The sequence below is a fragment of the Gadus macrocephalus genome, chromosome 10, assembly GCF_031168955.1.
Source record: "Gadus macrocephalus chromosome 10, ASM3116895v1".
In the NCBI taxonomy this organism is placed as follows: Eukaryota; Metazoa; Chordata; class Actinopteri; order Gadiformes; family Gadidae; genus Gadus; species Gadus macrocephalus.
The window spans coordinates 1,745,988-1,760,759 of NC_082391.1; the positions used below are offsets into that span (position 1 = coordinate 1,745,988).

General features: G+C 46.4%; 1 protein-coding gene across 4 annotated transcripts in view; it reads left to right on the forward strand.

Moving 5' to 3' along the window:
* Positions 1-9,421, forward strand: part of mmp17b (matrix metallopeptidase 17b) — an 11,103-nt gene extending 1,682 nt beyond the window's left edge. For 2 of the 4 annotated variants that reach the window (XM_060063884.1, XM_060063886.1), the window contains exons 3-13: positions 31-311; positions 528-660; positions 1,106-1,268; positions 2,083-2,191; positions 3,115-3,292; positions 3,551-3,727; positions 5,898-5,982; positions 6,542-6,615; positions 6,905-7,054; positions 7,485-7,721; positions 8,028-9,421. In XM_060063884.1, the coding sequence (XP_059919867.1) occupies positions 153-311; positions 528-660; positions 1,106-1,268; positions 2,083-2,191; positions 3,115-3,292; positions 3,551-3,727; positions 5,898-5,982; positions 6,542-6,615; positions 6,905-7,054; positions 7,485-7,721; positions 8,028-8,404 (1,842 nt within the window). In that variant the 5' untranslated portion in view covers positions 31-152 and the 3' untranslated portion in view covers positions 8,405-9,421. Of the gene's footprint in view, positions 1-30; positions 312-527; positions 661-1,105; positions 1,269-2,082; positions 2,192-3,114; positions 3,293-3,550; positions 3,728-5,897; positions 5,983-6,541; positions 6,616-6,904; positions 7,055-7,484; positions 7,722-8,027 lie in introns of those variants that run through there. The other 2 variants (XM_060063885.1, XM_060063887.1) reach the window with 2 other exon arrangements.
* Positions 9,422-14,772: the final 5,351 nt, after the last annotated feature.

A 14,772-nucleotide genomic window follows, 5' to 3' on the forward strand; every position in this document is an offset into this window, starting at 1 on the left:
GAAGAACCGTTGGCTCAGTGGACGGTGAAGGACGTTCCCCCCCCTACTGAAGAACCGTTGGCTCAGCTGACAGTGGACGGTTCCCCCCCTACTGAAGAACCGTTGGCTCAGCTGACAGTGGACGTTTCCCCCCTACTGAACATGAACAGGAGATGATGTTTAGGAGCATTCTCATTTTGTGCCTGTTTTGCAAATGTACCAAAACGCTGTCAAGCTACAGTGGTCCAAGTTTGACCGTCCCTAAAAATTCCCCCTCAACAAATCCACCCGTGTCTGTGGCGCCAGTTGAAGACGACAGCAGTGAACTTGTGGTAAGATCAACTCTCCTCAGCTTGCATGAACCAGAGCCTATACTTGAGGCATCCCATCCAGTCAGCTGTCCCTGACCATTTTGAATTGAACTTCCAGCTTAGATTGTCAGCTCTGGTGTGTTTTAGCCGCAACGAGAGGGCAGTTGGGTCCAGAGAATTAGCTGATGATACAAAAATTCAAGATTTCCTCGAGCTTAACCTCCTCTCTGATGTTAGGATTGGCTGATGAGATACGGATACCTCCCGCCCCCAGACCCATCCACTGGGCAGCTACAGGCCTGGACAGCTGTCACTCATGCAGTGAAATCCATGCAACGGTTTGCTGGCCTAATGGAAACTGGAGTAGTGGGTGAGAATGACAGACGCCCCTCACGATGGTTTTATACAATAACTGTTTTTCACCACTGAAAACATTGTTATTTGGCCCATGATTCGGGTGGTACACAAAAGATGTGAATTCGTTTTTCAATTATAGGGGAATCCAACATTAAATGTACACCATGGGAACAGCAACTTTTACGTTTTGTTGCGATTGCTATTTATGATTGGCTCACATTTGGGTGATTATTATACAAACTAACCATAGCAAGAGACACCACCTGATCATTTCGTCTAATAAATGAGAGCAGTCACATATCCGGTATTCTGTGTTTGTTTACTCTTAACTTCTGTGGACAAATGGTGTATTTCAGTAGACGGAAAGCGTTATGCCTACATTTATAATTTTTGGGTTGAATGACCATATACCTAATTCTGTTTGACTGCATTCTGCTGTTCACCTCGGACATCGTCAGACCAGGACACCACTGCCTTGATGAAGTCACCACGGTGCTCTCTACCTGACCAGGAGGAGCCACCTGGCCAGCCAGCCAATCAGCACCAAGGAGGGAGGGGCTCGTTGAAGAGGAAGAGGAGGACGGCTGGTTCGACTTGGACCCGGCGGAGCATCAACTGGAGGTGGATCTAAACTAAACTGAGTAGACATGGTCACAACCTTAACTTACCTAGCACAAACTAAACTGAGTAGACATGGTCACAACCTAACATAACCTAGCACAACCTAAACCCAGACATGTGGGGTACTACAAAGCGCGCTGAACATACCCAGGCTTTCTTTGGAAAAAAACTGGATAGACAAAAAAGGAATTCGCAATCAGAGTTAAATGGTAACACAAAGCTCACTTACTTAAGTCAATTTGTCAAGCTAGGTTTTCCGCTTTAGTTTCAATGCGCATTCCCATAAATGGGCCATTTATCGCGTTGATTCACTCACCTTTACCAATGGATAGATCAAGAGCAGTATATTTCAATCAAGAGGAACAGATACTCATAATGAACTCCAATGAGGAGTTCAAGAATCAGACAACAGCTAGAGGCAAGCAACACAGTTACATATAATAAGGCTAGGGAGGCGTGCTGGCAAAAAATAGCCGATGGTTTGAATTTGCAACTCTGCATATTGTCTAAAAAATATCTAGGGCAAATGCAGGATTGTTCGCCATTAATCCCAATAGAGTGATGATGATTTCAAAAAGCAAAGTCCAACCTGCTGTATTCTATAATTTAAGGAATTCACTTTAAATACACCCTATGTAAGAAATGTATAGCATATGTTTTCAACTACTGAGATGTAGCGGCGTGGCGTAGGGGATTAGTATAAGACCCTAACGCCAGCGACCGGGGTGCAAATCTCACCTGTCCTTCATCATGCCTTATACCAGCCATACATTGGACACACACGGACACTAATATTACACTCAATATCTGTCAGGTTGCGGTCCTACCCCTTCTCCTCTGATCTCTCCCGGGAGACCATCCGGTCGCTGGTTTACTACGCCTTGAGGGTATGGGCGGAGCCAACCTCCTTAGAGTTCCATGAGGTCAGTCTGTCTGCCGTCTTCCTGTAGTCTGTCGTCAGTCTGCCTTCAGTCTGTCTGTCTGTCTTCAGCATGTCTTCAGCATGTCTTCAGCCTGTCCGTCTTCAGTCAGTCTGCAGTCTGTCTTCAGTCTGCCTTCAGTCTGTCGTTCTTCTGCCTGTCTTCAGTCTGTCTTCAGTCTGTCTGTCTTTCTTCAGTCTCACTGTCTTTAGTTTGCCCTCAGTCTTCAGTCTGTCTGTCTGTCTGTCTGTCTGTCTGTCTGTCTGTCTGTCTGTCTGTCTGTCTGTCTGTCTGTCTGTCTGTCTGCAGTCTGTCTTCAGTCTGTCTGCCTTCAGTCTGTCTGTCTTCAGTCCTTCTGCCTTCAGTTTGTCTTGAGACTGTCTGTCTTCAGTTTGTCTGTCTTCAGTCTGGCCACTTTCAGTCTGTTCTCAGTCAGTCTGTCTTCAGGCTGTCTATCTTCTGTCTTTCTCTCTTCAGTCTGTCTTCAGCCTATCTTCAGTCTGTTGGTCTTCAGTCTGTCTGTCTTCCCAAAATCGGTGCCTCTGTGAGATATTGAAAACCTTGGCATCCTAACATATTTTTGGAATGATTGATTCCGTCTAAATAAAAAGAATAGGTATAATATGGAAGTTAGCCAAACCACAAATGGATTCACCAGGAAAAATGTAGAACAAAGATCATTATGTCAACAATCAAATAAATTGAAAAACTCTAATTCTGGTAAACCCTAACAACCCAGTAAGCGTCTCAGTAAAACATCTCAATACACAGACGAATCCCAGAATAGTTTGTATTGCAGTCGTGTACGTTTGGGGAAACAACGACGTGACCAACGTTTTGCAGACGTCCTCCTGGCTGGCTGCTGACGGGTTGCACAGAGAGTTTATATTGGTCCATCCTTGTTTGGACACGCCTCCCTCCTCCAGGTGGCCGGCCCAGAGGGAGCAGACCTCCAGGTGGACTTCCTCCACGGTCACCATGGGGATGGCTACCCTTTTGATGGGCCAGGCGGTGCCGTCGGCCATGCCTTCTTCCCCTCAGACCCCAGGAGGGCGGGGGTCGTGCATCTGGACTCGGAGGAGGACTGGTCCTTCAGGAAACCAGGTAGAGGGGTAAGGGGTAAGGGGTAGAAATGGGATTGGGCCATAGAAAGTAATTGTATTTATAGCGCTTAGATATAAAAATAATTAAATATAAGTAAGGTAAAGTAATAATATATTGACAATAAGAAGAGCTCAGGAATGACAGAAACAAAGCATCGGTACCTTATGCCCTTAATTACCTTCTTTCCCTCCCTTATCCACTTATCTTATCTAACCCTGCCCCCCCCCCCCCCCCCCCCCCCCCCCTCCCCTCGTGCAGGGTCAGAGGGGACGGACCTGTTCACCGTGCTGGTCCATGAGGTGGGCCACGCGCTGGGCCTGGCCCACTCCTCTGACCGCCGCTCTGTCATGAGGCCGTACTACCTGGGCCCCGCCGGGGACCCCCTGGGCTACAGCCTGGGGCCCCGCGACCGGGAGCGCATCACAGACCTCTACGGTGAGTAGACCGGTGGGCTCTGAGGTCGGCCAGAGAGAGATGCCTCAGGACTGACCCTAGTCCACCCCTAGAGCCACCCCTAGAGCCACCCCTAGTCCACCCCTAGTCCACCCCTAGTCCACCCCTAGAGCCACCCCTAGAGCCACCCCTAGAGCCACCCCTAGTCCACCCCTAGTCCACCCCTAGTCCACCCCTAGAGCCACCCCTAGAGCCACCCCTAGAGCCACCCCTAGTCCACCCCTAGTCCACCCCTAGTCCACCCCTAGTCCACCCCTAGTCCACCCCTAGAGCCACCCCTAGTCCACCCCTAGTCCACCCCTAGTCCACCCCTAGAGCCACCCCTAGAGCCACCCCTAGTCCACCCCTAGTCCACCCCTAGAGCCACCCCTAGTCCACCCCTAGTCCACCTCTAGAGCCACCCCTAGAGCCACCCCTAGTCCACCCCTAGAGCCACCCCTAGTCCACCCCTAGTCCACCTCTAGAGCCACCCCTAGAGCCACCCCTAGTCCACCCCTAGTCCACCCCTAGTCCACCCCTAGAGCCACCCCTAGAGCCACCCCTAGTCCACCCCTAGTCCACCCCTAGAGCCACCCCTAGAGCCACCCCTAGTCCACCCCTAGAGCCACCCCTAGTCCACCCCTAGAGCCACCCCTAGTCCACCCCTAGTCCACCCCTAGAGCCACCCCTAGTCCACCCCTAGTCCACCCCTAGAGCCACCCCTAGTCCACCCCTAGTCCACCCCTAGTCCACCCCTAGAGCCACCCCTAGAGCCACCCCTAGTCCACCCCTAGAGCCACCCCTAGTCCACCCCTAGTCCACCCCTAGTCCACCCCTAGAGCCACCCCTAGTCCACCCCTAGAGCCACCCCTAGTCCACCCCTAGAGCCACCCCTAGTCCACCCCTAGAGCCACCCCTAGTCCACCCCTAGTCCACCCCTAGAGCCACCCCTAGTCCACCCCTAGTCCACCCCTAGTCCACCCCTAGTCCACCCCTAGAGCCACCCCTAGAGCCACCCCTAGAGCCACCCCTAGTCCACCCCTAGAGCAACCCTCGTCCTGTACCCGGGTAACCCCAACCCCAGAGCGGGTGGGCTTATCCCCCTTAAACAATAACTAATACCAATAACCAATAACTAATAACCCATACCTAATAACCAATAATTAATAACCAATAACTAATAACCCATACCTAATAACCAATAACTAATAACCCATACCTAATAACCAATAACCAATAACCAATAACTAATAACCCATACCTAATAACCAATAACTAATAACCCATACCTAATAACCCATACCTAATAACCCATACTTAATAACCAATAACTATGTGGTTGCTCTTATGTTCAGAGCAAATATTCTGGACCATTTTTCCAAATAGTTTCAGTAGCATTTAAAGATAATTGAAAGATCATTTAAAGATCATTTACAGATCATTTAAAGATAATTTACCGGCAGAACCCAAACTCTGCGCTTGTTGTTTTCTGTTGCACCCAAAGGTCCCACGGGTTCTGCTTGGCATTTTGTATCGGTGACTAGCAGGTTTGAATCACTGGTTAATTAATGGGGTCATTATTTTTGTAATGCAACATACACGCACACCAAACATACTTGAATTTATATTTAAAAAAAATCGCTTTAAAATGTGTGCGCTTTACTTCCCCACCTGAAACTTAACAGGAGAAGAAGAAATGCAAGGGGCTCTTTAATGAAGCTCTGAGAGCTGATTGGGCCAGCTGGCACTATTGGGCCTAAGAGGCACATGTTGAATGGAGTGTTTAAATAGATTGAATATGACCAACACTGCTCCTTCCCTCCTGCTCCTGTGTAGAATATATATATATACACACAGTACTCCTTGCTTTCGCATACAAATTATTACATTAAATTTAGGACGACCAATCACCTAAGTAAAAGCCTTTTTAGAAGTGTGAATTCATATTGATTATGAAGCATATCCTCAGTGTATTGATTGCTGCTATCCATGCAGTATATGACAAACTGACCTCATCAGTTTGAGGCACAAACTCACAAAAATAGGTTGTGCAGAATGTCGATTCAAAGTAATCTGAATTTAGTGTGTGTGTATATCTGTTTGTCTGTTTTTGTGTGTGTGTGTGTGTGTGTGTGTGTTTGGGTGTATTGTCCCCCATTCCTGTGCTTCCTAGGAAAGAGAGCTGAGCTGCTGACTACAGACGCACCTCATCTCAGTCCTGACCCCCGCCTGCGCCATAGAGGACCAGGCAGACATGGGTACCCCCAAACATTATTATCATCACACACACAGGTCAGACATAGAGGGTTTAACCCATCACAAACTTCTTCACACATCGATAACACCAGAGCGGACTTAGATTTTGCCCTCTCCAATCTAAATGTGTGTGATGTTCTTGTGATGTGTGTATTTTTTATGTGCTGTACCACAATAGGCCTCGATGGTGTTCTAAGTCTTAAGTCTTAGACCTTAATCCCTGTTCACATACTTTTGAGGAGTTTACCACCCTGGTTATCTGGCCTCCAGTCTCCCCATGGTTCGAAGAGACTCACTGACCTTGACCTTTCCACCAACCTTGACCTGAATGTTAAACCTCCAACAATCATGAGAAGAACGGCATCTGGAAGTTATATTTTTTGCCTATATGTGAGTGAGTGAGTGAGTGAGTGAGTGAGTGAGTGAGTGAGTGAGTGAGTGAGTGAGTGAGTGAGTGAGTGAGTGTTAGAGTAAGAGAGGCATGTGTATAGGTACATACACACACTTCTTGAAGGCTAACTATGACTTTAACATTACTGTACATTTCTATCTTTACCCAAGTGATTTCATTGATCGTTGCAACACCAGTTTCGACGCAGTAGCCAAGCTCAGAGGAGAGACGTTTTTCTTCAAAGGTCAGCTTGTACACTACTTTCTAAAGAATTACCTATGTTCTCCTCACACTACATTTGTTGGGCAATTTGGGCTTCTTTTATAGTGATCGCTAGCCAAAATATATTGCTCGTCAAGTGGCAATAAAACTTTCAATAGGTGATTTTATTGAAATTAATTAAGGGCAACTCTGGAACGATTGTATCTGAAATTATTTTGGGCAAATGTGTGATTCACCTCAGAGTAAAGATGTGGTACGCCCTTCTCCTTCCCCCCTCTGAACCCCCTCTGCGCCGGGTGTCCGTGCTTCAGGGCAGAGCATGTGGAGAGTCAGCAGGGGGGGTCTGGTCTCCGGCCACGGAGCCTCCATTAGGAGGCTGTGGACCGGCCTACCTGACCCCCTGCCCACCCTCCAGGCCGTGTTGGAGAGGAAACGGGACCATGGCATTATGTTCATCAGCGGTAAGCCCGTGCATACACAGCACTCTTACTGGCACCACTAACGCCGAACCTTAAACAAATGGCTTTTAAGGCAAAAAAATAATAATCAACCGGCACTTGTTAAACTCTTTTGTTCTGAGTTATTATTTTAAATTATGAATAATAATAAGAGCTATCCACCGTTTGAAACAACTATTAAAAGAGGAGAAAGGTTGATCCTCTCATCCACGTTGTCCCCCTTTGCATGAGGGATGCGTCCAGATTCTGGTGCCACAAAACGCATGTGGAGAAAAGACTATCAATGGGCTGATTGAGTCAGGAGTGAATGGTCTCTTACTGTTTTTGTCTGTTTGCTTTAAGCAATACGTTGAGTTAAGGCAAGAGGAAATATCTCTACAGAAAACCATAGTAGAACGTACTCTGATCCCATTCTCTCCTCTGCTGGCTGCAGAGTCCAGGGTTTGGCTGTTCCAGGACCTGTCTCTGCAGGAGGGCTACCCTCGACCCCTCTCAGACCTCCGCCTGGACACCAGGGACGGGGGAACCACCCCTGGGCTGAATGGTCTGGTGTGGGACTCTGAAGAAGGGCCTGTGTGGGGGGTGATGGGGGAACCAGCGGAGAAGGACAACGACACCTGGGCTAGCCTCCTCCAGGCGGGCGTCAACGGCATCACCACGGATACGGGCGGTGAGACACTATGTCCTCTGTCCTATGTCCTGTTTCGATGTCCTCTAGGCCTTATAGTAAAAGCATCTCTCAGATGCATTGTGTCATTGTGACTTCAAAATACCATGAACCACTTTTACATGTCCTAAGAAGAACCTGAGGTCTGAGTTTGGCAAAGACTGGTCGAAACAGATGAGTTAAAACCTGTTTTTGCCAATAATATTAATTCAGTGTGCCAAAATGGCATGGAACACTATGTTCAAAATCCTAGAAGACATGCGAAACGTATGGAAAAATGGCACTTTAACTCTCCTCCCGTCTGTTTAGATTCCATCTACCTCTTCAAAGGAGACCGCTACTGGAAGTTCCTGTTCCCTGGCTCCTCCCCAGAGCCGGGGTACCCACGACCCATGGCCGCGGATTGGCTCGACTGCCCTGACACCTCCTCACCCATGCCAGCCGACGTGTCTCCGTCGTTTCATCCCGTCGGACGCCAAGGGGTCCAAGAGAAATGGAGAGAGGAGCGAGTCGGACCTGTGGCAGAAGGAAAAGACAAGGAACATGAAAACGGAGTCCAACATGGAGACGGAGAACGGAGCAGACCGCAGCTCCGCGCTTGTATCTGCAGTACAGCGCCAGTGACCAGGACCGCCCCCCTCAGTACGGCCTTACTCCTAGGAACTTGGATCCTGTCCGCTATGTAATGATGGCCGTTAGTGAAAGTTCTCAGAGACCATGTAAAACCAGCCTGTGGCAGTTAATAGACTTTGTGAGTTCAACTATAGATATACAAGGTTACAGCTGGGGTTAAGGTAATGAAAGAGGGGAGGGGAGGGGTTACGGTTCGAGTAGAGGTAGTGGGGGGATCTGAATTGAGGCATGATCGAACCGGCGGTCTCTGAGCTTCTACTGGACCAGTACTCTAGCCTCGATGAATTGTCATGAAACTAGCTAGGGTTGTACATTTGGAGGAACCAGCCAGGCCTGAGGGACTGCGGGCCTTTAGGCCTCCATCCATCCAGGACACTCCTCCATATCAAACGACTCTTCAGCAGCAGGTCTGCCCCCTGGAGGAAGAGTCATGAACAAGAATTGAAGGGCACTCAACCATAACCCTCACCGGGTAGGCAGTTAGACAGGTGGGGAGATACACAGGTAGGTAGAAAGACAGACAGGTTGACGGACAACTAGGTAGACAGACAGAAAGGTAGACAGACAGGTAGACAGACGGACAGGTAGACAGGTAGGTAGACGTACAGACACAGGTAGGCCATTCAATAATTGATTGGGCAGAAAGTAATGATTGACAGCTTATGACAGGTAGCCATAGAAAATAGCAGATTTGTTCATTTTTTGTCAGCATTTTTTATTAATAATGCTGTCTGGATGTCAAGAGAATCTCCATAAATATGACAATTTGTCATGTGCAAGTTGCACCACCAAGTAAACAGACTAAAGAAAACCTCGGTTTGTGTTTGAGGACGCTTGCATGTTGTACATTGTGGAATGGTAGGAAACAATAAACAGAGGTATGTGTAGAATATGTGTTCTATTAATTATGGTAACAATTGTACACAAACTTTTCAGATCATCTAGGCAATACAATTGAAAGAAATCTATGTTGCATAATGTATATTATGAGTAAATGTTTGTAAATAGATCAACATAATTTCCCCTTTGTCGTTATATCTTGCAACCCATAACATCCTTCAGTACCAGGTACTTTTTTTTTTTTTAACTTTAAACAAAAAAACAACTAAATAAATACAGAAATAGAAAACAAGTGATGTTAAACGAATTATACACACAATATGAATGAATTAAGTCTTCCAAAAAACACAATACTAAGAAGACCAGTTAATTGCACACACAATTTCCAAACGGCATTTGGGTAATTGACGGAAAACCCGTCACAATTCAAGCACCACCACTCTCCGGTATAGTCAGTATTTCAATTGCAAGAAATCTTTCTCAATAGTAGCCTACTCTTTGCACTAGTGGATGCCTACTGCCGGTTTAGATTCAAGTGGGGGATTTTGGACGCACAAGTGATGGTGGGGTAAAACCCTTCATGTGCCACCTAGTTTCGCTCTGCCTGGAGCTGCTCAATTGGGCGATGTAGCCTATATTCGTCATGGTTGGTGACCCAGCCTTCCCACTGAAGCCACACCTCATGAGAACCCTACCCTGGGCAGAATCTGACCCATCCCAAGAAAATCTACAATTATAGACTGTCCAGGGGCAAGGAGGATGGTGGAGAACGCTTTTGGCATCCTGGCTGCCAGATAGCGGATATTCCACCGTAAAATCATCTTGCACCAAAAAAAGGTTGACAATGTAGTGATTGCTGCTAAAATACTCTCTTTATAATGTTTATTTTCTGTTTTTTTCCTGCTGTGGATTTGCGGACAGGTTTCATCAAAATTGGCCTTTGGAACAAGCAACACCTTTAAGGTGGGAACAGTCATGCGGTTCCTCTCATCAGTACAAATATTGCTCATTATGGAAAAGATCAGCTAAACTGGAGCATTTGTGCCAGGCAGACGCACGGCAAACCAGGGACGTCACTAGGATTTAAAGGCTGGGGGGGCTTAGCCCCTAGCAGTTTCCGAAATGAATGCCGACATTTTTTCATCTCATCTTTAAAGTGGTTCTTTAATTGCTCATTCATTACAGTAGAGAGCAGCAGAGCATCTATAAGCGCCGGTTTTCTGGCTCACTCACTTTTCTTGCCTTAAGACCTCCTTCTTCCCTCTCTATTTCTGCATGCCACTGATACTTCTCTATTGTGTCTGACAACAGTCTATACATTGAACAGAGGGTATCATAACGGTGTGGTGCATCCCTGAATTAATTTAGTCACTTGTACTCAGTTCAAGTCCTAATGAAATTTTACAATGAAATAATAAACAGTAGTTTGGGCTGGTCCTTATTTCATTGACACAAGAAGACCACTTGTTGGAAGAACGTAAAACAAACTCGACCTGTATACCTAGTAGATCTTGACTGACTTCGCAGGCTCCGTCAGCCTCAGCTCAATAGAAGATTGAGCTGAGGTGATTGAGGTGAAGATTGATTGAGGTGAACCAAGCGCCCACAGCTCACGTTGCACTCTTTCGGAGCAACACTCCGATAATTTTTCTGCGCAACAACTGATTTGTGGAAGACACAAGATCCAGCCGCCTCCGCTGCAGAGCCATTGGGGTAGGAAATAACCGAATTCTATCACTTCAACTCACAAATAAGAGAGCATGAGGAATCGAGGAGCCTGGAGCAAGTATGACAGAAGACCTTATTGCTACCCGCGAACAGGCGACAACAAAGCCGAGTGGCGTGCAAAACACACTGCAGAATGATTCTCGTCCTGCTCCTTATGTACGCAATATTGTCTTCACTTTTTGCAAGTCATCCTCCAAGACTTACATAACATGTCAGACCATACAGATAACGTATGGAGAATAGATCGGTTCAAAGTCCTGTGTTTACGGCGCAGTTCCTGGCCCTTGGACCCTCCATGTGGAATCAGTATTTGAGGCCCGACTCGTGTCAAACCCCACTTATAGTGGAAAGGTGACTAGCTATTTTACACCATTAATGTACTTAAATGATACGTAGGCCTGATAATAATCATAGTTTGCCATAGAATATTGGGTTAATTTCTTCCATACCATGCTCGCAGCGGGTTCCGGCAACTTAGCTAGGCCGAGGATGTGCAAAACCCAATGGCTATATCAATAACCCTGAATTCTCAGAAAAAAACACGCAAAGCGATGATCAGGAGAATAGAGCGAGTCTTTTATTTCTGACTCAACCCAATAATGAAAAAAGGAGCAAAAAAGCTTCTCCTACGTCCGTCACTGGGGGCGGAGCTAGGAAAAAACTGAAACCGTCGTCTAAGGCGAGCTACACGGCCCCTCTATATTCAGATTCAGATCAACTCTATTGTCATTGTGCCGAGTACAGAAGTACAGAGACAGCGAAATGTGATTGGAGATTTAAAAAGAAGTTCAAAGGCGCAGTTAAGGTGCGGTTCGAACAAGATTCGTATATGACAACATTGTCATATAGTGCAATATAAGTATATTATAGTGTAAATAATATGGTGGGATGGGCAAAGTTCAACTGTATGTGGAGTTCAGTAGGGTAACTGTTGTCTCTTATTTATTACACCCTGTGCAGACCTTTATGCCCGTCCCCTGACTAGTTTTAGCGCATTTGTGTTTTCTATTTTCTTCCTGTACATTGGCTGTGTATTTTTTATATCCGTTTTATAGTTGTCTAAATGAGTCATTTCTTATTTGTACCTTTTATTCCTGGTGGTGCCTCTTGGACCAGATCAATATTGTAAATAAGAAACTGTTCTTAATATTTTATCTGGAAAAATTAATGTAAAAAAAAAGAAAGAAAAAGCTTCCCCTGAACCTGATGGTCTGGGTGCCGAGAGACCTGTAAGTGCTTTCCAGAGTGGAGGAGGGTAAAGGCTACGGTTGGGATGAAAAATCGTCCTTTGCGATGCTGCACGCCTTACGCAAGCACCGCTTCCTCTGGACAGCCTCGATGGAGGGGAGAGGGGAACCGGTGATGCGTTGTGCCATTCTCACCAACCTCTGCAGTGCTTCCCCGTCAGAGGCAGAGCAGTTACCACACCACACTGTGACACAGTAGGTCAGTATGCACTCGATGGTGCCACGGTAGGAGCTCACCAGGATCTGAGGCAAAAGTTGGGCTTTTTTTTCGGTCTCCTCAGGAAGAAGAGACGTTGTTGAGCCTTATTGATCAGGGCGGAGGTGTTTATGGACCAGGAGAGGTCCACAGAGATGTGGTCCCCTTTAGACCTTCTGTAATCCTCTATGATCTCTTTGGTCTTCTTGGTCTTGAGTGACAGGTTCTAGTCGGAGCACCACGCAGTTAGGTGCTGGTCCAACTCCTGGTACGCTGACTCACAAGAACTGCTGCTGGCTTGTGGATTTTCGGACTGAGTACCCTCTGGATGTTAACAGGGAAAGATGATTCCGAGACTGTAGTGACCTTCGCCATCTCAACTGAAGGTTTGAAAAGTGACCTTGAGTCCAAATGACAGCTGACTGCTCTGTTTCACAGCAGGTGTAAGGGCTACATTCCTGTTGGCAGCCCCACCCAGCCAGAGTCTAATCCGTGGGACTCAGGCCAGGTGAGGCTGTAAACCTGCTATCAACACACACACTCCACACACACCTCCACAGCAGTAAAAGTAAAGTGAAGAGAGAGAGGGTAAGGAGAGAAGGACACACTAAACAAACTGTTACATGGGGGACGGAGAAAGCATGGGGGGTCATGAGGAGGGGAGATAGAGGGAGGAGGAGGGGAGATAGGGGGAGGAGGAGGGGAGATAGGGGGAGGAGGAGGGGAGAGTACGGGCAGTTTCATTTTCCACCCTTATTCTGTCTCACGCATGCTTTTTTATTTCATCCAGAGAAACATTTGTTGTTAATGATCGAGTTCACAATTGCCAAGACGGAGGAGTGGGGTAGAGGGAGGAGAGGGGGGAGAGAGAAAGGGAGGGGGAGGTGGAGGGGAGAGTGTGGGCTCTTCATACATACAGGCATCTGTTATTTCTTTCACCCTCCCGTTCTCTTTCATTCTCACACACTTTGTTTCCCCATGGACACGTTATGTATAAATGTTCAGATGCCAGTGTTCCGCAGGGCTGAGTTTTATTTGGCCAGTTTGCCAGCAAGTTTATTGTAATTTGAATTACAATATTTAATTTTTTTAATTATCCAATATTATAATAATTGGATGTAAAGATGCCATCACTGAGGAAACTACACACTAGAAGCCTATTAGGCCATGGCTCTGTTTCTTTTGTTGCTGAAAATGACATGGTCAATAAAAAAAATTGGATCATGGTAATGTTGCAGTTGTATTTATGTCACAGTTAGCGGGTGGCAGGCAGGCAGGTAGGACCCAATAGCAGACAGTTCAATAAAAGGATCATTTATTAACGCAAAAGGCAAGGAACGCGGGGAACACTGGGAACACACAGGACACAACTCCCCACAAACTAAAATGATCCGAAAAGGAACAAAGGAAAGACAAGGGCTTAAATACCAAACACACACAGGGCACGCAACGAGTAACAGCTGAAACACATTAGGGGAGGGAGCAGTAATCACACAGGACGGAAACTTGACCGGACATGGGGAGAAACAAGACAGATACCAAAGTAAAACAGGAAACACACCAAAACAAGACAAGGAAACCGACAGACCATGACAATTTATGTATTTTACACGGCTCTATTGATTGAAAGACATATTTTGAGTTTCAGGAACTGGGGAAAGATTGTTTAAACTAAGTATCTACAGTTACTTTATCTCGGGTTATTAGTACATTCAACTTAAATGTTCTATTCCATTCCATGGGCTCAAGTACATTGAACATAGTCCACTTCACTTATTCAACTAATACTTCATTACTTAAACATTTGAAGGCAACGAGGTACCTTACTTTTTTTAAGTAGATTCTACTTATCCGGATGGACCCATCAAGGCTGGACAACTTGAATACTTTCAGAAAGCAAGCTGCATGCCTCCAGTTTCCCCCTGCGGCTTATTCCTTTACGACACAACCCAACACAACACAACACAACACAACACAACCCAACCCAACCAACACAACCCAACTAACCCAACCCAACCCAACACAACATACAACCCAACCAAACCCTACACAACCCAACCCAACAAATCACAACAAAACCAACACATACCAACCCAACCCAACCCAACACAACACACCCCATGGTAGACCTAGTACTGTCTATAATGTAAGGCTCTGATTTAAGAAAATAATTATGCAAACAAATTCTATTAAATGCATGAAATCGAAAAGTAGGACCAGTCTCAGCCAGTGGGGGCAACCGTTCAGTCGGATATCTTCAGTAGACCTTTTGGTAAATGGTTATGGGTGGTTATGGTATGTGTTCTGCTGAGAGAACTTAATACTGTTTCTTGTCTTGGTGACAGAACCAGTTAGGCTGGTAACAAGCAGGATGGATATCAGCGTTGGTATGTTGCTTCCATTATGTTGC